This window comes from Drosophila pseudoobscura, chromosome X (genome assembly GCF_009870125.1).
Source record: "Drosophila pseudoobscura strain MV-25-SWS-2005 chromosome X, UCI_Dpse_MV25, whole genome shotgun sequence".
NCBI classification, from domain to species: Eukaryota; Metazoa; Arthropoda; class Insecta; order Diptera; family Drosophilidae; genus Drosophila; species Drosophila pseudoobscura.
The window spans coordinates 13652175-13674648 of record NC_046683.1 but is presented as its reverse complement, the minus strand read 5'-3'; the positions used below and the strand labels follow the sequence as shown (position 1 = coordinate 13674648).

Genomic DNA, 22474 nt, shown 5'->3' with positions numbered 1-22474 from the left:
GTCAAGTGGAAATTGCGTGCGGCATGATGCAACGCCAATGGCAAAGCCCCTAAAATCCATCCCCCCATCCCCCCAAACAAGGCCCAAAGCCAAAGAGTTCTCGCGCGTTAAGCCCCGTCAAAAGCCAGGGGTTTGATTGGGGCCTGGGTGGGAAAGAGGCAACATCTCACTTTAATATGTATCTAGAGTAAAAGGGTTTCTATTTATAGATACGCCCGTATACTTTTTGAAAAGGCTGCATATTTGAGTAGCCAAAAAGGAAACTCCTTTCGGTTATGGGGAACATTTCTGGAGCAACTAATTGGCGTAAAGTGGAAGGAGATGATTAAAAACAGCATAATAAACGTAAATTCTATAAATAGAACTGAGATATTTCCTTCAAGGGAGAGATTAAAGCAAGAACAGAATTTTCTAAATGGTTACCTATAGATTCCAGGTTTTCATTGAAGTAATAACGAAATATCATCATTGTCAGCCATTCCTTAAGTATTTAAAATATACTAAAACCATTCTTTAAGGGAATTCTAATGAAATAATATCAATTTTTCGCGTACTCACAAGGAGAGAGTTGGGTTCTGTTGCACGCAGTCCACAGCTTGCAGGAATTTTAAGGTTTACTGTAGAGCATTCCTTAGGAAACAAGACTATCAAAATACCTTAAAATATAGGAAAAAAAAAACCATAAAACATTATTAAAATACCATAGATATCAGAAAATACTATTAAAATACAGTTAATAGCAGAAAATACTATAAAAATACTAGATATCGAAAAGTAACACTATAGCACAAAAAAATACTTTAAAATACCAAAATGAACAAAAAAAAATACTGTAAATATTAGAAGAAAAAAAAAAACAAAATGATTTGTTGCAAGCTTTTTAGGAGCTAAATTTGACTAAATCCTTTTTTTTTGTGTATCCAAAGTCGAATTTTCCCATAAACGAAAGGATACATTTGTTTCGAATGCTCCTGCGGCATAAAGTTTCTCTATTTCCAGTATTTTCAGGTATGAACCATTTTATGAGCATTTCATTGCATTTTAAAATGCGGAGCAACAAATCCTTGGGGGGATGGGGGTTGGGGCTCGGCAGCAGGCGCCCATAAAAAGGGCTTTCTGTAAGCCACCCAAAAGGATGGACTGCAAAGCCGCCACGAAAGGGTCATCAGCACCGCTTATAAAGTGCCTCAAGTGGTGTACCCTCCTCTCTAGTGTGGCAGGTGGAGCACGTGTCCGTGTCCGTGTCCGTGTCCGTGCTGTTTAGAATGTTTCCAAGAGGAAAGGACACTTTGCCGCATAACTGGCGGCTGTTTCCTGCTGCTGCTGGGTCGCTGCACTCCCAGAGACAACTGCAATTCATGCGGCATGTGGCATACACTCGGCATAACTGGTTCAACAACCCACAACACTTGCCTCAGTGTGTGCGTGTGTGCGGCTTGTGGCATAGAGCATGGGGGCGGCTTTTCGAGTGTTCCTTTTGAGATAAAAACCATTCCGGGGGATTCCGAATTGGCGACTGGTCATTCCGTGGCATGCCCCCCGGGCTTTATCTTCTCTTTTCTCTCTGGCGGAGTCCGGCAGGAGCTGCTCTGGCATTCTCAAGTTCAAGGACCACAATGGAAAACAGTCGAAATGTCAACCAGCGGGGAATCCTTTTTCATTGCCATCCCCCCTCCACCCATCCACCCATCCATCCTTTCCTTCTAAAACGCAAGCAACATATCCTCTGGCTTCTTTTCGCTTTTGTGACGTTTTCATTATTTTGACACTCTTTGGGGAGGGCGGGTATCATCCACACATTCCAGAAAAATACTACAGAAAATACCATATACCAAGTACCTTATAAACACCATACAAAATGTAAGAAAATACCATAAAAATACCACGAAAATACAGGAAAATAGAATACCATACATATCTGATTAAAAAAAATTCAATATTTCTCATACCTATAGAAAAAAATACTAGAAAAAAATCAATAAAATCACCACAAAATGTCGGTAAATATCTGAAAAAAATACCACCAATATATGAAATACTCTATATTATAAAATACTATGAAAATACCGGAATATTTCATTAAAATACCTAGCAAATACTATAGTTGTATAATAAAATATTAACAAAATGTAATATTGCTCATATCAATAGGATAAAAAACCAGAAAAAAATAAACACAAAATGTCGGTAATATAAAATAAAATACCATAAAAATATTGAATAATAGCGTACAAATTCCAGAAATACTGTAAAAAATACTAAAACTATTTGAAAGTACCAGAAAAATTTAAGGAAAATTCCGTTCCATAAAAAGAGCGTAGAACGACACAAAAATACCAAAGAAATATACTATTAATCTCCAGTGTTACAAATAGGAAAAACCATAGAAACCGAAGTTTTTTAAAAGAAGAATATTCACCGAATCCAATGGTGGTTTTTTCTTTCTGTCTTTCCTGGGTTTTTTGTCTGCTTACTTCCTTGTTTTCTTGTCCTTCTTCATCGCTGTTCTTGTCGCTTTATTTGTTTTTTTTTTGTTGTGTTATTTCTGTTTCAAATTATTCTAAGGACAAAGTCAAATGACAATCGGAATTCATATTTTTCTTGCATTTAGCTTCTGGCACTTTTTTCACCATTTTCTGTTGCTATTTTTTCTCTATTTTTCTTTGGGTTTTGTTTCTTTTTCTTTCCTTTTCTTTCTTGGTTTTTTCTTATTTCTGTCATCCCCCTGATTTTCTTTCGTTTCTGTTTTTTGCTGCCATTTAAAAATTCCGTACATTTGAGTGAAAGGCGCTGACAAGTTTGTGGACTGAAGATGGAAAAAGAAGTGTCCACAGATGGTGGCTCGTGTGTCCAGAGATGCCCCATGGAAGGGGCAAGATGCTCGATGGACGATGGTGGATGGGGCACTCAATCTGTTGATGATGGAAGTGGATGTCCAATCAATCGACTCTCCGCATAAATCATTTCGCGGAATTGTCTTGCAAATTCCTTGATGAATCGTTTAATTATTTTCCAAGAATGTTTTTTGAACTTTTGATAGATCTCTTAATAGATTTTCCACAATATGTACAGCCATCGAAATGGGGATAGAAAGCTATGTGAATACATTATTTTGTTCACTTTTAAATGTCTATCGATTATCCATAATCTCTCTTATTGTATCTCGAAATTTAAAGCTAATATTCCATGGAAATTTTTTGGGTATTAAATGCCATTGTGTTAGCCTTTACTTCGGGTTTGTTGTGGGCTTTGTTTATTGATATTTTTGTGTTTTTCATTGGAAATAGCAAATATTTAATATTCATTATGGGCCCCTCGTTGACCCCCACAGAGAGTGCTGCTCACACGCCCCGCGCTGTCCATCAGGCAGGTAGCTGCTGGATGGGCATCGGTTTTCCAGTCTTCTGTTTGCGTGCCCTGCATTTGAGAGGGCAACGCACATCAGAGGGGCAGCTACAAAGCGGCCCGCAGATGGAACAGCCACAGATGTTACCACAAAACGAGCGAAAGGGCTGCAGTTTGCGTCTCAATGTTCCCTCTTATACTCGCCTTCCTCATTGCCTGGGTTTACTATAAAAATACAAGAAATATACACACAAAAATACCACTAATATACTATAAAAATACCAGAAATATACCAGAAATATATTAAAAAAATAGTAGAAAAATATTATAAACATACTACCATTAAATACCAGAAATATTCTATAAAAATACTAGAAATATATCATAAACATAATAATATTAAATACCAGAAACATACTATAAAAATACTATAAATATCTCATAAACATACTACTATTAAATACCAGAAATATACTATAAAAATACTAGAAATATACTATTAAAATACTAGAAATATACTATAAAAATACTAGAAATATATCATAAACATACTACCATTAAATTCCAGAAATATACTATAAAAATACTAGAAAAAACCATTAAAATACCATACAATTATATGAAAAATATCAAGAAAATACTACTATTAAATACCATAAATACTAGAAACAAACCATTAAAATATATCATTAAAATATATGAAAAATATATACTTTCATCACAAATCTGATACCCCTAGGAAATGCTATAAAAATCCCAAAATATATCATAAAATTATATACATTAACAGAATACCGTAAAATACCATGCAAATACCAAACAAGTATTATTAAAATACCAGAAAATACATCAAAATAAGTGCAAAAATACCATAAATACCAAACAAAAAAATCATTTGACAAGCTAAAATTTTGAGAAAACTCCATAAAAATGGCAGGAGGGAGACATATGAGCTCCAAAAAGATGGCCCTAGAAGAAGGAGCTAAAAAACTAGACAGAGATGAAACCGAGAGAACCCCTAAGAACCCCTTTTCCACCTTCTCCTTCTCTTCCCCCACTCTACGCTCTTTTGTGCAATCCATCAGCACGTCTATGAGTCGTCGAATAAGTATCATGGATTACATGGTTTACTAATAATAACTGTTCTGCCCCTTTTTTAATGGGACGCCACATGGATGGCGTCGTACATTTTAATGCGATGATGCCACATAGCGTTGTCGTATTGACTCTCGTTCCCTCCCGCTCAGGGGGTTATGACATCGCTTAGAGATTTAGAGAGAAAGTGAGGGAGAGAGGGAGAGAGGGAGAAGAAGGAGAATGGAGAGAGAAGGGTACGCCTGTCGTCAGCAGCAAAATACACGTCTTTAAGAGACCCACAAATTACAGTTGTTTGCTATTTGTCGTTGCGATTATCGTTTAGCCTTTCCCCTTCCCCCCCCCCCCCCACTACCATGATTATAGGGTACACACGATACCGAGAGTACCGCCGAGTGCCATTAGGTTTTCAAATTGGTTTTCTTGATGTTACCGCATCGATGATAGATCATGCAACTTCCGTTTGTAGTCCATATATACATATATGTACTATATATATTGTGAAATAATGATAGGAAAAACGATTCAAATTAAACGATCTTTGAATGGGGTCTAAAGTTCTTACATTAAACGATCTTTGGATTCATTTAAAAGTGTTCAAAGATCACATCTTCTAGGGTGCTTAAATCTGAAATATTACAAATATAAAGTGTTCTTTGATGTTCCCCAATGAAAACATTGTAAATTCAATGATCTCTATCGATTATGCATCATCATATATGTTCCCCTTAAGTCGTATTTTTACACACACCCAAATGTATTTAGTATTTTCTCTAATGAATATTGTAAATACAATATTTGTATGACATGGCCTTTGGATGATAATTCCTTAAGACAACGGAGGTGTTTCAACCGATCTTCTAAAGATCTCTGACACGCGGCTTCCCCCACATTTAATGGAGGCATTGGACGGGACAGACAGACAGTCCCCCACCCAATGGAACTGTCATTCACAAGGCGTGGCACTTACCTTGAGAATCATTGGCTGTCATGCGTGTCTTGTGGGGGAACGCCACCATATAGGAGATGTTCTCAATGTACATATATATGGAAAGACAAGGTATAGATATAGTATATTGAATTTGAAGAATTCAGTGTCCAAAAGGAGGCTGGACCACACCCCCTACAGGGAGACCACACCATTCAGGAGGAAGGTGTTCCTCCTGGCCTACGCCTCGGTCCGACGCTGCCCCTTGCAGGTCTGCCCCTGGCCCTGGCCTGCTCTTCATGGGTCGCACCTTTCGTGAAGTGCTGGGGGATCTATTATCTGAATTGGCCTGCAGGTGATTTCCTGCATCGATAGTTTTATTCTTTATTTTTATTCCCTACCGAAAAGGAAAATCATTCACGCACGATTAACCCATTGATGACCCTCCCCGCACCCTCGTAATACGGAGCAGGAGGAATGTGTTAAAAATACATTTTTTTTATTGATTTTATTTAGTGTGTGTGTGTGTGTGTGTGTGCGATGGCCTTTCTGGGTAATTTGCATGCCCCATGGCCCTTGCCTTCAGCTGCTTTCGTTGCCCCCCCGCCCCCTCAATCGTTCGTTCAATCAGCAGCCGAAGACCCTCAAAACCGTCTTCCTTCATTCCATGCCCCTCCATTCGATGCCCCTCCATTGCATGCCCCTCCACTCATTCAATCATTCATTCATTGCGGATGCAAAGCCACACGTTCGTTTCGTGTTCGTGTTCCATTCGATACGCGATACGCGCCACTTGTCCTACGATTTTTACATATTCCCAATGCGTTTTGCTGATATTCGTACTTCGGATTTCGATACGGATTTTTCGCAGTATTTTAGTGCGTTCAATTAGCCGCAAATAAATGCCATAAAAAATACCCAAGCGAATCGCCAAAGAATCGAGCGACCTCCTGAAACGATGGCTGGATCATCGCTGACTGGCCATGGGGGGTACTTTTACACTGAAAGAAAACTACGAGAGAGGCACTGGAAAAAGAGAGGAGAAGGGGAGAAATCTAAAGATTGAAATAAGGAAGGAAATAGGGTTCCAAGGAATTCAAGGAAGCTTATCCTAAAATCATCTGTAAAACATTTTCTGACTTTGGGTGGTATTTTTCTCCGAGTGTTCAAGAGGTTTATGGTATATAGAAAGTCAGAGGAGGAGGAGGAGTGGCGTGGAGTGCAGTGCAGTGTGTGTATCGTATCAGGTGTGCCGGTGCATTGCACTGCAGAGAAATAGTAGCGGCACAGCCACAGAGTCGGTGCAAATAGAGGCCCAGAACAGATAACAGACACCTGCAACACCATCCCCCGCGACAGTCGCCCCAAAAAAGTGGAAGAAGTAGCTCCTAAAGTATATTCATTGTCTGATAAGAAGAGGGGGGGGGGGGGGGCGAAAGGGAAGGAGCGTATAAAGCAATGGCAGAGATTATGGAGATACTCGCCGCATCCGCATCCATAGGAAATCAGTAAAGAAATACACGGCAGATGCATCTATTCGACTGCGACTATTTACTCGGTGTATTTCTGTTTGTTGTTGCTTTAGGTTCGGAGGTTTATCCTCGGACTAACACTCCCCCAAGAGAGCAGCCAATGACATCATGGTCCCTACCTGCATTCGGCACCCTGCACCTTGCACTGTGTACGGAGGGTATATGGGGCTGTGTGGGATTTTTATACCCGATACTCAAAATGAGTATTGGGTATTTCTCGCTCTGTCTCTCTCTAACACACAGGTTTCATAGTCGGTTTTGCCAATTGCAAAATATGAGTTCAAGGATCTCAGAACCTATAAGAGCCAGGGCAACCAAATTTGGTATCCACACTCCTGTGATATCGGACCTTGACCGTTTTGTGTCAAAATTTCGCCACACCCCCTTCCGCCCCCGCAAAGGACGAAAATCTGGGGATATTCACTAATCTCAGAGACTATTTAGGCTAGAGTAACCAAATTTAGTATCCGCACTCCTGTTAGATCTCATTATAAAACGTATATCTCAGAATTTCGCCCCACCCCCATCCGCCCCCACAAAGGACGAAAATCTGTTGCTTCCACAATATTGCACATTCGAGAAAACTAAAAACGCAGAATCATAGATAATGATCATATCTATCAGATTGCCGAATCTGAAGCAGATCGGATTATAATTATAGCCAAAAGTAAGAAATAGTAAGACACGCTCAGACTGATTTTCTGTCTCTCTCGCACGCACTCTTTGTCGTGTCGTTTAATATTAGCGCCGTCTGCCGGAGGAGAGCCGTACTGCCTTGGTATCGGGTATAAATGTAGAGTTGCGGTCTCCGCAGCAACTCACAACGTTCCCCCTCGTTTTTTTTAAACTGTGCTTTGTTTTTTTTTTGTTCTTATACTATACATAATATATTTTTGTTACCTTCATTTTATTCGGTTTCTTTAATGTATTTTCAAAATTATTTGTTGCTATATTTTTTTGTACTAAAAAAAAATCAAATAAAATTAAAAAAAAAATATAATGAAACTTTCTGTTATAGTTTGTATTTATTTTTTATGAAATTTGTTATATATTTTGTATCTTATTTTTATTAATAGTTTTATTTCTTTTTTTATAGATAATAAGATACATAAATCTTTATTTAAGATTTCCTACTGCTAAGAAACAAAAGAATAAAAATCAAGACGACGGAAGAGAATTTTTTGGTCAGATTCAGATACGAGATTCGTGGGGTTCTTCAATGGCTATAATGGCTATATTCGAGGAAACCAAGTCGCTTGACGATATACTCCAGGAAATTAAAGAGACAAAAAAAATGATGGAGAGCCAAATTAAGGAGCTAAACAAAGCCATGGCTAGTGTGACTAAGATCATGCAGCAGTTGAAGGCGAGTCTCGAGGCAGCGGCTTCATCTACATCGGAAGACAATCCCCAAACATTATAATTTTTAATGTAAAATTAAGAAAAAATTAATGAAAAATAATTTTTAACGGCGGATGAAAGGAATCCCCATAGTTTATGCGTATTTTCTGTAGAATTTCGGGGCGTTTAGTTTTTATGGATTTCCCTCCATATAGAGATCCCTATGGTACAAAATCCCCGTATGATTCGTAGATTTCTTGTGCACTATTCCTTACCTTTAGAACGCTCTCTTCTCCTATCCCCCCGCTTAAGATCCACCATCCACATACAGTCCCCATACAATCCACATACTAATCCGATCCACACTTAATCCACATACAATCCACAACTACCATCCAAATACATGATATTCCAACGGAATTGATCACAGTCTGCATACAATCCACATACTATCCACACCGAATACACATAAATACACATGTGCATGCACATGCACAATCTACACGCAATCCACACGTAAATCACGTGCAATCCACATGCAATCCACATACAATACACATGTAATCCACATGTAATCCACATGCAATCCACATGCAATCCACACTCAATCCACATGCTATCAAACGCAATTGACTGCAGTCTACACACAAACCACATGATATCTACATGAATCTAGAATCTACAAGAATTTCTCATTCTGCTGTGACGACTCTACGGGGTATTTGCCACGTCCATGCCATTCGCCTGGATATCCATATCCATATCCATACCCATACCCAAGCACACACATACAGGCTATGCCCCAAAAAATGATGAGGGCCGGATATGTGATGTGGAACGGGGGCGGGGGCTCGCACATGTGCGACTTCCTTTGGCGCGACACAACATTTTTGTGTGGCGCCAGTCGCCGAAGCCCTTCTCCCAGCCTGATGTTCAAATTTTTGCCCATTTTCGTGGGTCAATTTGGTTGCAGGACACATTCTGTGTCCACCCGCATTCGCCCCCCCCCAAAAGCTGATGTCCTACGTTAAATGACAACCAAAAAAGAAAAGGGTGTGAAAAGCAGAGAAAACCCCAATGGGAAAAGCAAGAAGGGAGATGCAGAGAGAGAGATACTCGGTAATCAAATTATTTGTAGACTCTTTTTGAAGTGGATGGCAAAAATATCCGCAACGGATCCGCTAATTGATTTTGTCTTCTCCCCCATTGATGCCACAAAAAGGGGCTCATTGTGGGCGATTGCTGTCTGCTCTGGGGGATGTGGATGGATGGATGGCCTGTAGATACATGTGTATATCATGTACAGATACAAAGATACAAAATATAATTAGTTTTTGGACCGCTTCACAAACGATTCTGTTGGCTTCTGGGGCTGCCGATGGATAGAGATTACAAAAAAAAAAAAAAAAATCTAAAGGGAAAACGCTATTGCGGAAACTACATTTTCCTCTTAATAGAATTTTCCTAAAGCGAAAATTGTGTTTACGGATGTGCACAAGAATTTTGCCAGTACACAAATATTCGCTGGGTTTTCTGGGTCTGGTCTGCTGCTGTGAATATTTATGTATGATTGATCGAAGCTGTGGGTGGAGTGGAGGCGAATGACCAATGGATGGGAAAGTGGAAACCATTAAGGATTGGGGATAAAAAAATCTGTAAAAGTTCTTTGCCGTTTGGACAGATATCTAAGGGTTTTAAGGGGGTTTTACTTTCTTTTTCGAAGCCATTCTTAAGGAATTTCGTAAGCTAGCTACGATATGCCGAATAATATTCGGAGACCACTGAAATACCAAAACATGTTATCATGAACAAAATCCATGCCTTTAAACACGGACGCGTGGGTAGCCGGTACTTCAAATCTTTGTTGGGTTAGCCTTCGCCTCTAGCACCAAGCATCATTTTCTGTGTCATGCACAAGCAATGTATATTGTTTTCGATTCCTGGGGACCGTCTTGTAGCCAAAGACTGGGGATACTTTGTTTTTTGGACCGATCTTGCGCCTCGCCAGATGCTGTGTATTGTGTTGAACTCAGCTGCCCAAGCGAGTGAGTAGCAAGGGGCAAGGGGCCACGGTCAGAGAGGGATCATAGAGGGGGCCTTCTGTCAACAGGCGAGTAATAAAAACTGACGTCATAGAATAGCTTTTAATTATCAAGTCTTTGGTGTCTTTGGCCTCTCAAAAATATACTTCAATGTTTAAAAAGTATCCTTTCGCCTATGGAAACATTGAGAGCCCTCATTGGAGAGCATACGTTCATCCATCACTGTATATACATTTCTTTCTCAAATCCTTCACTTTTGACAACCCTATAGTGGGAAGAGTACTTTGTATGCCTTTAACGTGTAAATCTGTCCTTATAACAACAGATGGCCCCTATGCTATGACACATTTTCTATGGCTTATTTGTTATTAAGGGTTTTAGTTGTGATTTTAGTGCCTTTAGTTTTGGGTAAACACCTCTATAAAAATACCAATTACCCAAAAGGTTTTCCGCTCCAATCTTGTACAAAGAAATGACGTGAAGCTTTTTCTCCTTGGAAAAACTTGAAATGAAAATCCCTCGCATTCCTCTAGTGGAGGGCCATAAAAACCTTTTCATATGTTTGTCGTTTCTATATATACATTTTTCCCATTTTCTTGTGTTTTTTTTTTTTTTTGCTAAATATTTTCTGTGTTTGCGTCATTTTTCACGACTGTTTAGTTGCTTTTACTTTTTGCATTAGTTTTTCTATGGCTTTTTCTTAATTTGTTTGTCGGGCGCCAGACGAACGACGAAAGCGAAAATTGGAAATTGAAAATTTGATTGATTATATGGGAAAACGATGATGAATGAGAGCCAAAAGATGATGATGCTCTGTCAATGATGATCATGATGATGATGATGATACTGATGACGATGATGTTGATTAAATGCAAAATCCATCAAAAGTGTTGCAAACTTAATTGCCGCCAATTGATGGAGAGCATTGATGGAAAAATCATTTAAAGAGCAAACATTCTCTAACGAGAAATCGCACTGAAAATTCGATGTGCATTTTGTATACCCTGTATTTGTGGGGTGATGGATTTGAGGGGTATGATGTGGCTAAGGGGAAACGGAGCTTAAAGAATAATTGATACATAAAGATTTATGTAAATCTTAAATAAATAAATTATAGATAAATATAAGATATAATATAAGATAGTTAATGGATTCACAGTTCATAAAGATATATTTTCATTAAAAAAATACAACATTATTAAAGATAAATACATTTACAGATAGATACAAGTTTGATAGTTAGAAAAAATATAAATCGTGTTATAAGAATGATAAATAGGGATAGAAAAATAATACATTAAGATAGATAAATGATAGATACAATTATAATATGATAAATACAAAAATATAAGTAAGAGATAGATTTAAAAAAATATGGATATATGTACAGATGTACATGTAAAATATAGTCGAGGGTGGATATACCAGAACTGATAGATAATGGTAAAGGTAATCCCTTTAAGGATAGAAAAAGCCTCATCAGAACCGTGTATAAAGATAAGATCTAGTTAAATGCCAAGAATTATCTTGACTGGACGAAAGATTGCTGCAGCCCCAAAGAATTCCACTAAAAACTGTTTAAGGAGTATCCAAAAGTCGAAAGACAAGGCTTTTAGAGCTCCTAACTTTGCCCTTCCCATTTGATTGACAATGAACTTAACCGCTGCCCCGCCCCTTTAGTGGGAGGGCGTGAATGGGCGTTGTATCTTTGGCAGAGAACATCTTTGGACTCTGTACTCTTTCGAGTGGTTTTGTCGTCGTAGGAGGATGCGGGGAATGCTTGGGTGACTGTCCATCAGGCGAAACAAAAAAAAAAAAACAAAAACAAAAACAAGCGGAAAACACACAAGTAAAATGTCATGTTTTTGCACCCAAAAAGAAAACCTGAGAAAGAGAGAGAGAGAGAGAGAGATCTCTTTTGTGGGCGTGTGGACTTAAAGATGAGATGATCCCCAAGAGACAGCCAAAAGACTGTGGAAAGTGCTCCTTCTACGACGGCAATCTTTTCATTCGATTTATTTTCGATTCTCATCAATCATTGAGCACTCGCACTCGCACAAAGTGCTCGCTGGGGGGAACAGGCAGTAAATATTCATTCAACCAATTTATTGGGCAAAAAAGAAAATTTCGCATTTGAATTTTCCTGCGCTTGCATAACTCTCTGAAAAGCCTCTGTGTGCCTTGCCTCGTGCTTAAAATAGAATTTAGTTTTTTTTTTTTTTTGTTTTTTTTGGAACATTGGAGCCATGGGTTTTCGACAATATTTTGCGAAAATATTCACGTCTCATTATATTTGTAATTGTCGCTGCGATAAATGCAAATTCGACAAATGCGCACACCACACATCAGCATTGAAAAAATATTAAATGTTTCGCCTCCAAAAACAAACAAGCAGCCCCTCAAACAAATACACAACGAAAAATAATCCAACGAATCATCAGACATCCAGACATCTCACATTTGAGTGACGGCATGACACTCACTGAATGAATGAAAGATCTGAAGTTGAAATACAAAAATATACAACCATCGCTATAGTACCATATGTATATTTGTTGACATCTAATTGTCCGGATGGTGGCTGCAACTGTTCAAATACCCAGGCAGGGTTCTATGTACATATGTATGTACTTCTACACGTATTCGAATACATTCATTGTATTCATCTTGTTCTTGTTATTCGTATGGTCGATGAGTACTCAAGTGTTGGGTGAGTTTTTGGGGGAGCAAACACAAGCCACAAACGAATACGCGGGGGGATCAATAATCCTCTCACGGCAGTTCGTTGTACCCCTATCTGCTTGGGATCTGCTGATGGGGCAGATCTATGTACTTATGATACTTATGAGATCATCTGTTGACATTCAGTAGCTCATCCAAAGATCATGAGGAGAAAATCCAAAGTAGATCTTCAATAGATCATGTATACTCGTGTATTGCTTTTGAGTTCTCGGGCATTCTCTTTTGTAATATACATAAGTTTGTGGGGGTGGGGGGTGGGCAAGGGGGACAAGGAATCTAGTCAGCAAAGTCAAATCCCGTTAATTCCCGCCCTATTGTACAATGCATTTGCAAATGCATTTCCTCAAAGGGCTTCCAGTCTCCAGCCGACGCATTGGACGCATTGTTGTTGTTGTTGCTGAGAGAGCAAATGAGCAGAGAGCGCAGGAGTTGCGGGAGGGAGAGCACAAGTCGGTAAGAGGTGCACCGTTTACCAACACGATCGATCGTGTCCACCAATGAACAACAAACAACAACCGACTCCCATGCGTTGCTGCTGATAGAGAGCAATAGATAAATGATGACAAGAATTGCCCGCAGAGAGAGAGAGAGAGAGACGAATTGCAGGAGTGTCTGTGCAAAGTTCGTGAAAATAAATGGCAGCAACAACAACAAAGTGTGACTACCTGCCCTGCGCTCGCATTTTTGCTGCTGCTGCTGAGAGAGCGAAGTAGTGGAATTCCAAGCGTGTGCACTGCGTGGGAAGAAGAGCAAACCGAAGCTCGCGTAATATGAAACGAGGTGTCGTCTCGTTGCCCGGCACGAACGATCATGTCGCCCAAGGAACAGAAAACGACACAAAAAAGCGAACCACTCCAAAGCGTTTGCATTGTTGTTGGCTGCTGGAAATGGAAAGGAATTGCAAGTGTGGACAATGAGTGCGAGAAGGACCGAAGCTCGAGTGAAATGAAGTGACGCAAATTGCAGTGTACAAGTCTGCTAACTGCTAATGAGGATTGACATTAATTAAGAAAACGAAAAAAAAGGGTTTGCATGAAAAAAAAAAACACACATTATGGCACCTTCTATCGGTCCGAACCCCACTCCACATCCACACCCAATCCTAGAGTCGCCGTCGCTGTTGCCGTTGCTGACGAATGTCTATAAATGTTTTCATGCCTAATTGATTTAACGTCTCTCGCTCTCGGACATTGGACATCGTACATCGGACATTGCGTCCGAATATAGCCATCGATCCATACTGTTGCTGCTGCAGCAGCAGCACTCGTTAAAGCTCGACTAATTACGGATTTCTAATTTCGAAATGAATTTGTGCATAATATTTTAATGATTTCAACGGATTGCCGGCATATAAATCGTCATTAATCTACCATCGAGACCGACAGAAAAGTACGCTCGCGAATACTATTCTGAGATTCTCCGATTCTTAGATTCTCGGACGCCGAAGTGCGTGGGCTGTTGGGTTTCTTTCCTGTTCTCTTCTTTCGGGGGGTTCTTTGGCGTCTCTGAACATTGATTGATTTCACACGCCCCAGCTTTTCGGATATTATTTTTAGCATGTATTTTCAGCGTGTGAAAAGTTGAAGGGAACGGCCAGCGGGGAGGGGGGGGGGGGGGGGAGGACCACGACACGACACGACACATTTTCCTCTCCAATGAACAATACATTTTCAAGGTCACTCATGGACTTTCTCTACATCTCTCTCTCTCTATTGCAGAATAATCTTTTTGTGCCTGCCCCGCCCGAAGGGTGGTGGAGGAGGAGGAGCTGTGCAGGCTGCCGCATTAGCGGCGGCGGCAGCGGTGCCGCATGGACCATGCCGTGAAGGCAACGCGCGGCCGCCCGCTCAATACGCTCCGCTTCGAGAACGATGAGCTCGAGTGCCTCTATCAGCGGTACACGCTCAAGCTCCAGCGCTTCTCGGTGCTCGGTGTCGTTGCACTCGTTGTGGTGCTATGCGGAGTGATGGCGGCCCTCTCGCTGGCCTTCAACAATGCGGCCACCTTTCATGTGAGTATCTTTCAGACTTCTTTGCAAATAGAAATCACCTTCAGAAAAAAACAAAAAAACCTTTAAAACTAATCCATAAAATTCCATGTAAAATACAGAACATCTTCAATTCGATCGTTTGCTTGCTGTTCGCCGTGGTGCTGATCCTGTTGCAATGTTCGGTGATCAAGGATCACCATTTGCCGACACTGTGCTACGGGATTCTACTGTTTACGGCCAGCATTTGTGTGGTGTCGATGCCGACGCTGGGCAGCGTCTTTCCGGTGGACACCAAGGAGGTGATGGCCGAGGGTGTCTGGCAGATCGTATTCGTTGTATTTCTGGCCTACGCCATGATGCCGCTGCAGATCTGGGAGGCGGTGGCCTTCGGCATCGCCCTGCCCTCGGTGCACATAAGCCTCACCGTCTACAAGATCTTCACCGATGCCCTGCGATACCTGGAGTACAACCAGCTGATTGCGAATATTGTTATCTTTATTGGCGTGAATGTGGCTGGGCTGGTGGTCAACATTATGATGGAGCGGGCCCAGCGAAGGACCTTCCTCGACACGCGCAACTGCATCGCCTCTCGTCTGGAGATCCAGGACGAGAACGAGAAGCTCGAGCGGTTGCTGCTCTCTGTCCTGCCTCAGCATGTGGCCATGCAGATGAAGAACGACATCCTATCGCCGGTGGCCGGGCAGTTCCATCGCATCTACATCCAGAAGCATGAGAATGTCAGCATTCTCTTTGCGGACATTGTGGGCTTCACGGTCCTCTCGTCGCAGTGCAGTGCTCAGGAGCTGGTGCGATTACTCAACGAGCTCTTTGGGCGATTCGATCAGTTGGCACATGTAAGTAGTGGCTTGATGATTCACTCGTTATAATCATCTATAAAATTACTAGTAACGAGAACAGGTGCTAAGGAATTATCGATTGCCTATAGTACTTAAAAAAAATAACGAATAGATCAAGTATAAAAGTAACGAATTCCTCTTCTATTGAACCAACAATTCATCTACTATTAGAGTAGCGATTACCTTTTCGATTGGGTGAGGAATTCTCTTGTGGAATTATCGATTGAAATAAATGAATTTGTTTAGTATCAAGTATCAAAGTAGCGAGTAAAACTAAGATGAGCTAGTAAATTTGAAGTAACGACTGCCACCATTTTAAAAGTAACGAGTTCCTATAGGTATGGAATAACAAGTACATCTATTTCTAAAGTTACGATTTATTTTAATACTGAAGTGGCGACTACTTATGAGGCGCCTATGTACATATGTATAGTTTATCTTTCTCTTGTCTAAATGGAACGAGAAGCCTCTTCCAATAAATGTACCCCCTATCAAAGTAACGATTATTATGCATATATTTTGAAAGATTTTTAATGGAAACTAGTTATATCTAATCTTCCGCGCATTTATTTACAATCTTTTGCTATGTCTATTTCCCCTCCGTAGGATAATCATTGCCTGCGCATTAAGATCTTGGGCGATTGTTATTATTGTGTTTCGGGTTTGCCAGAGCCCCGCAAGGATCATGCGAAATGTGCAGTGGAAATGGGACTCGATATGATCGATGCCATTGCGTAAGTAGAGCCCGGTTTTTGTTTTTTTTTTTATAGATAGAGCTTCCACGATTGAGAGATGATCCTACTCTTCCAGCACTGTCGTTGAAGCCACCGATGTCATACTCAATATGCGCGTGGGCATCCACACTGGCCGCGTGTTGTGCGGCGTTTTGGGCCTCCGGAAGTGGCAGTTCGATGTGTGGTCCAACGATGTGACCTTGGCGAATCATATGGAATCGGGCGGTGAACCGGGTCGAGTGCATGTCACTCGCGCCACCCTCGATTCGCTGTCGGGCGAGTACGAAGTGGAGGCAGGACACGGCGACGAGCGATCCTCGTATCTGCGCGATCATGGAGTGGATACGTTTTTTATAGTGCCACCACCGCACCGTCGCAAGGTATTTGGAGTACCATTCCTTGCCATAAATGTACTTATGGTTGTCCCTCCTCTTTTTTCTGTCTTTCGCAGCCCCTAATGCTCAACACTCTGGGCGTACGCTCGGCGATCGGTAGCAGGCGGAAGCTGTCATTCCGGAATGTCTCCAATGTGGTCATGCAACTGTTGCACACGATCAAGTTCTCGGAGCCAGTGCCGTTCTCGAATATTGCCACCGGTTCGTTTCCTTCGGCGGCCAATGCATTGGTGGGCGGTGCCGGTGTGGGTCTGGGCGTTGGTCTGAGCGTGGCACGTGGCAGCACCTGTGAGGCAAGCGGCGGCGGCGTCAGCGTCGGCGGCGGAGGCGTCGGCAGTGTACAGGCCGTATCGGAGAAGGGTTCACGCAAGGTAGGTTTCACTTTCTTTCGGGTAGATTTGATTGGAACGCTGAGGAGTTCCGTTCCTGTAGATCGATTATGTTTCGGTTTGATTCCTGTTTCTGTTGCCGTAGCTCCTGCATGTCCGGGGGGCACCGAACGGGTGGGTCGTTGGGGTCTTATGATTTTCTGTGGCTTGATGTACACCTTATCATTTCTGTACCGAGTGTCCTGCTGTCCCTACTTCCCCGAAGAGAGTTATCGATAATTATCGATTCAGATCGATGGGTATTGTCCGAAGGTCGCTTGCTGTGTAAAACTGCGATTCCTTTTGATTTTCGTTCTTTGATTTGTTTTCTTTCGTTTACTTTCAGGATGCGGTAAGTTTTGCCTCTCGCCCAAAAAAAGAAATGTCTAAAGTAGTCTTCTCCTTCTCCGTAAGGATCCCCCTCCCCGTTGAATTCTCCTTTGAGTTGCTTAGTTCTCTTGTCTCCATTTATTTGTCCGAGTAGTTTTTCGGTTTGTTTCGTTTTGTGTGGGCTCTTTTTTTCCTTTTTGGTTCCGTAGTGGCATTATATTATCCATTAACTGATGTATATCTATCGTATATCGTATATCTATAATAATAAAATTAGATAAATAATAATAATGTGGATGCTGTGTCTACTACTAACAAAATCGTGTAGCATAAAGATCGAGTGTATATTTTATTGTATATTTTGAACAAAAAAACGTTTCGTTGCGTCGATGTTGTGTGTAGTTTGGAACGTAGAATACTATATTGTACAACATGTATATTTATCTGGGACATCAAAATTGGTTAGATCTTTCTTCATTGAACACACACAAACACACACACATACACACACACACACACACTACACGCACTACTCAGAAGTTGATATCGGAAGATAATTGCCTAAAAGAGATCTCCACCAATGGGATCTTCAGGGGGTCTTCTTTTTCTTTTCGTTTTTCAGCTCCCTTTAACAGTTATCTAAGCTGTATTCTATCAAAGATTATAGAAACGAAGAAAATTACCAAATCCGAACGTTCCTTGAACGTTGTTGATCGTTAACTTTTCCCCTCCGAGTGTTCTACAATCTTTGATACTATATTCTATGCTCACTCTACATCTTATTGCTAATTAATCAATCAGTGATCTATCAGCGCTCCTTTTGTTTCGTTAAGATATTGTTTACCCTATACTTTGCGCCTCTTTCACTCTCTTTCTCTTCCTCCTAATCTTTAATCTATTAATCTGTATTTCTGGCTATTATTTATGTTTAAAGACTACTCCTATGATAAGCAATATTATCTCTCTTTTTCTATCAATTATATACTTAACTATTTCGATGTATTACGAATCTATTTTGAATACTCCTGTGTACTTCTCTGATCTCTGATTTAGGTAATACGTCTGCAGAAAATCTTGCATGCCACCCCGCCACCGCACGCTCATGGCATGCCACCCATGGGCTATGGTAGCGTCGTCGGCAGTGGTGGCGGTGGTGGTGCTGGTGGTGGTGTCGGTATTGACGGTGGCAGTGTGGGCTGTGGCATTGGCAGTGGCTGCGGTGGGGGTGGCAGTGTCCAAGTGACCGTAGGCACAGATCCCAACTCAACAGCGAGTACGATTAGTCGCATTCATAGGCACAATCACAAGAACAATAAAGTGAGCAGAGCAGCAACCAAAAACAAACAAAAAACAGTCTATAATTTTCGTTCATTCGTTCAATCGTTCAATCGTATTCGTTCAGCATTCCGGTTCATGTTTCGTTCAATTGTGTTGTACAACGTTTCGTTCATTCCACGTCTACGTCTTCGTTCCTTTGAATATGTGTGCCGTTTCGTGTTGGAACCATTCATTTCAGTACAGTTGTGGTCAATAATAGGATACTCGCTATGCATGTAAATAAATACTAAAATTAAAAAAAAAAACATAAAAAAAATTCTGCAATTTTTTTTTTCAATTTGGTTGTATTACTAAATTATCATAATACCATAAAAATATAAGATACTACTCTTCGTTGATTTTTTAAAAGGCAAACTTCTAAAAATAACTTTGAATTTTTCTTAACATTCCTAAAATGCTAAAAAATACCACAAAAAATATATTTTTTCGTTAAAGAAATGTTTGAGGAGCTGTGTTTAATATTGCTCGCGCTTTGAACAAATATCAAAAATTAATTAAATTAACTAAATTAATTAATTAACTAAATTACTGAAAAATACTACCATTCTTCATTGAATTTCGATTATTCAAAAACTCCTTAAAAAAAATTGATGAGTTTTTAATATTGCTAAAATATTGAAAATATACATACGAAAGTAAATACTAAAAAATACCAAGCTTCGTTGAAGTGTTTTTGGTTAAAAAAATAATAATAAAAAATAATAAAATAATATTTTTTTATTCTAACAATATATTGAAAAAATACTAAAGTAAATACTTAAAAATACCATTATTTGTTGATTTTTGTGGTATTGTCTTAAAAAATATTCTTCGTTGAGTTAGTTAATTTTTGAAAAATACTAAAACCAATTTTCTTGAAAATGTTAAATACCAGAAAAACTACTGCAACTCTGACCACAACTGTATTCAAGTGTCGTTTGTTCATTCGTTAAGTTATGGCTTATGCTTTCGTTCAGTTGTGCGCTTCTGCGCGGGGGGGTGGGGCGGCCTTCATGCAGCGCTTGTTTCGTCCAGCATCGTTCGTTCAGTTTCGTTGCGTTTAAGCTTGTTATCATCCGACATACGGCGTGCATGAATTTCGTTCAGTTTCGTTAAGCTCTCTGCCTCTCACTCTCACACACACATAGTCTCTCTCTCTCTGTCATACATAGAGCATGCTTACTGCAATCGTTCTGTCGTTCGTGGTTCCAGTAACCCCCCAGTAATCCAGTAAACCCACTACCCGGAACCACCGCATGTCTCAGCATTTTTAGAAACCATGGCATCTATAGCATCTAGCATTTAGCATCCCCCCCATTTCGTAGCATTTAGCATAGTACATAAGTAGAACAAAAATCTATCTATCTTTCTGAAATTCAGCCAGCAATCAGCAGCCAGCCAGCGACCAGAAAACGAAAACCCATCCGGGAACAGTAACTACAACTAACCGAAATACCATTTTCTTCCTTCCTTCTTCCCATTTGCTCCGCTCCTGCCTGTTAAATGCACTTTAAAAACAAACAAAACAAACACAATCAAAAGTCACAGTCCAAGGTGGCCGACAAATTCAAGAGACCCTTCCGCAAACGGCATTCGGTGGCAGCGCATCATCAGCCCACGAATCGTGTGAATCGCTTCCTCTCGCAGGCGATCAACGCCAGATCCGTGGACTGCGACAAGTCGGAGCATGTGGATCGATTGACGCTGCGCTTCCGACAGAGCGACATGGAGCGAGAGTATCACAAGGATTTCGATTTGGGGTTTACCACCGCCATGGGATGCTCCTTGCTGTTGCTCATACTCGGTGCGGCGCTCCAAGTGACGGCATTGCCACGGACTCTCATACTGCTGCTGCTCTTCCTCACGGCCTTCATTTGGGTGAGTGCCATACTGATGCTCCTGCTGGCAGTGCGTCTCAAGTGGATCATTTGGGATATTTCGGAGAGCTTCAGCCTGCGCATGGCCATCACCATATTTACAATCATTTTGATTTATTCTGTGGGACAAGTAAATGTGGTAAGTATTTGAAGCACTTCCACTGCCTTCCACTGCCTTCAATGACTGCCATTTCGTTTATAGTTCACTTGCGTCACGGATCATCCCTGCTCGGGAAATGCCACGGCCACTGCCTGGTCATCGAACCGACAATTGGATCCGCACTTTTTCTCGTACCCAAGCGATGCCCATCGCAAGTGCTCGCTGCCACAGTACGTGTCATTGTCGGCGGCATTTGCCTTCCTCTCAGTATCGGTGTTTCTCAGGTACGTAGACACGAATGGAGGCCCCCACGGAGAGAGCCCTAATGATGACACACTTTTCTATTCTTTTCCATTGCCACACAGATTGCCCATCATATTCAAGTCGCTGCTGGTTCTGGGTATGGGCACCATTTATGGTTTGTTCATTGAACTGTCGCATCAGAACATCTTCGAGTGCTACGACCATCGGGTGAAGTAGGTCGCTTTATTTTTGGTCCCTAATCAGATTGATCCAAACACACACACACTATGTGCTTGCAGTGCCTCGATTCCGCTTCATTTGATCTCATTGGCGCGCATTGTCATCTTTATGATTGCCATTTTGGTGCATGGCCGCCTGGTGGAGGGCACCGCCCGTCTGGATTTTCTCTGGCAACTTCAGGCCTCCCAGGAGAAGAAGGAAATGGATGTGCTGCAGGAGTCGAATAAGCGCATTCTGCACAATTTGCTGCCCGCTCATGTGGCTGCACATTTTCTCGATGCGCAATTCCGCAACAATATGGTGAGAGCTGCTGCACCACTGACCCACTCTTTGAAGCACTCTTTAAGCCTTTTTTTGTGGTGTCACCGCTTTTGCAGGAGCTCTACCACCAGAGCTATGCCAAGGTGGGCGTCATCTTTGCCAGCGTACCGAACTTTAATGAATTCTACACCGAAATGGATGGCTCCGATCAGGGTCTGGAGTGCCTGCGTTTGCTGAACGAAATCATTGCCGACTTTGATGAGCTGCTCAAGGAGGATCGCTTCAGGGGCATCGATAAGATCAAGACCGTCGGCAGCACCTACATGGCCGTGGTGGGTCTTATACCCGAGTACAAGATCCAGCCCAACGACCCCAATTCGGTGCGTCGCCACATGACCGCTTTGACGGAGTATGTGAAGGCCATGCGGCTGTCGCTACAGGAGATCAACAGTCATTCGTACAATAATTTTATGCTTCGAGTCGGTGAGTAATCGATAAGTGGGAGTCATGGCAATGAATAGAAATCAATAAAATCGAGGAATGGAAAATATCTAGAAAGGAGAAGAAATAACGTAAAGTCTACGAACTATATTTAAGTCGCACATAGTGCTGAATTTCGATAATTATCGATTGATAAGGGAGTAAATCCACTTCTAGAATGTCTTTGTTAGCGATAAAAATCAATAAATGAAGGACTTTATAGGAGATTGTCTAGAAATAGCATAGAATGTATAGAC

At 41.1% G+C, this 22474-nt stretch overlaps 1 protein-coding gene across 11 annotated transcripts in view; it reads left to right on the top strand.

Moving 5' to 3' along the window:
• rut (adenylate cyclase rutabaga) overlaps window positions 1-22474 on the top strand; it is a 44929-nt gene that overhangs the window by 15306 nt on the left and 7149 nt on the right. For 5 of the 11 annotated variants that reach the window (XM_033385468.1, XM_002134073.3, XM_033385467.1 and 2 more), the window contains 12 exons: window positions 14744-15036; window positions 15135-15869; window positions 16479-16606; window positions 16683-16986; window positions 17058-17372; window positions 17716-17721; window positions 18753-19016; window positions 20559-21032; window positions 21096-21277; window positions 21359-21469; window positions 21536-21776; window positions 21854-22220. In XM_033385468.1, the coding sequence (XP_033241359.1) occupies window positions 14836-15036; window positions 15135-15869; window positions 16479-16606; window positions 16683-16986; window positions 17058-17372; window positions 17716-17721; window positions 18753-19016; window positions 20559-21032; window positions 21096-21277; window positions 21359-21469; window positions 21536-21776; window positions 21854-22220 (3328 nt within the window). In that variant the 5' untranslated portion in view covers window positions 14744-14835. The remainder of the gene's footprint in view (window positions 1-14743; window positions 15037-15134; window positions 15870-16478; window positions 16607-16682; window positions 16987-17057; window positions 17373-17715; window positions 17722-18752; window positions 19017-20558; window positions 21033-21095; window positions 21278-21358; window positions 21470-21535; window positions 21777-21853; window positions 22221-22474) is intronic. The other 6 variants (XM_033385473.1, XM_033385476.1, XM_033385470.1 and 3 more) reach the window with 5 other exon arrangements.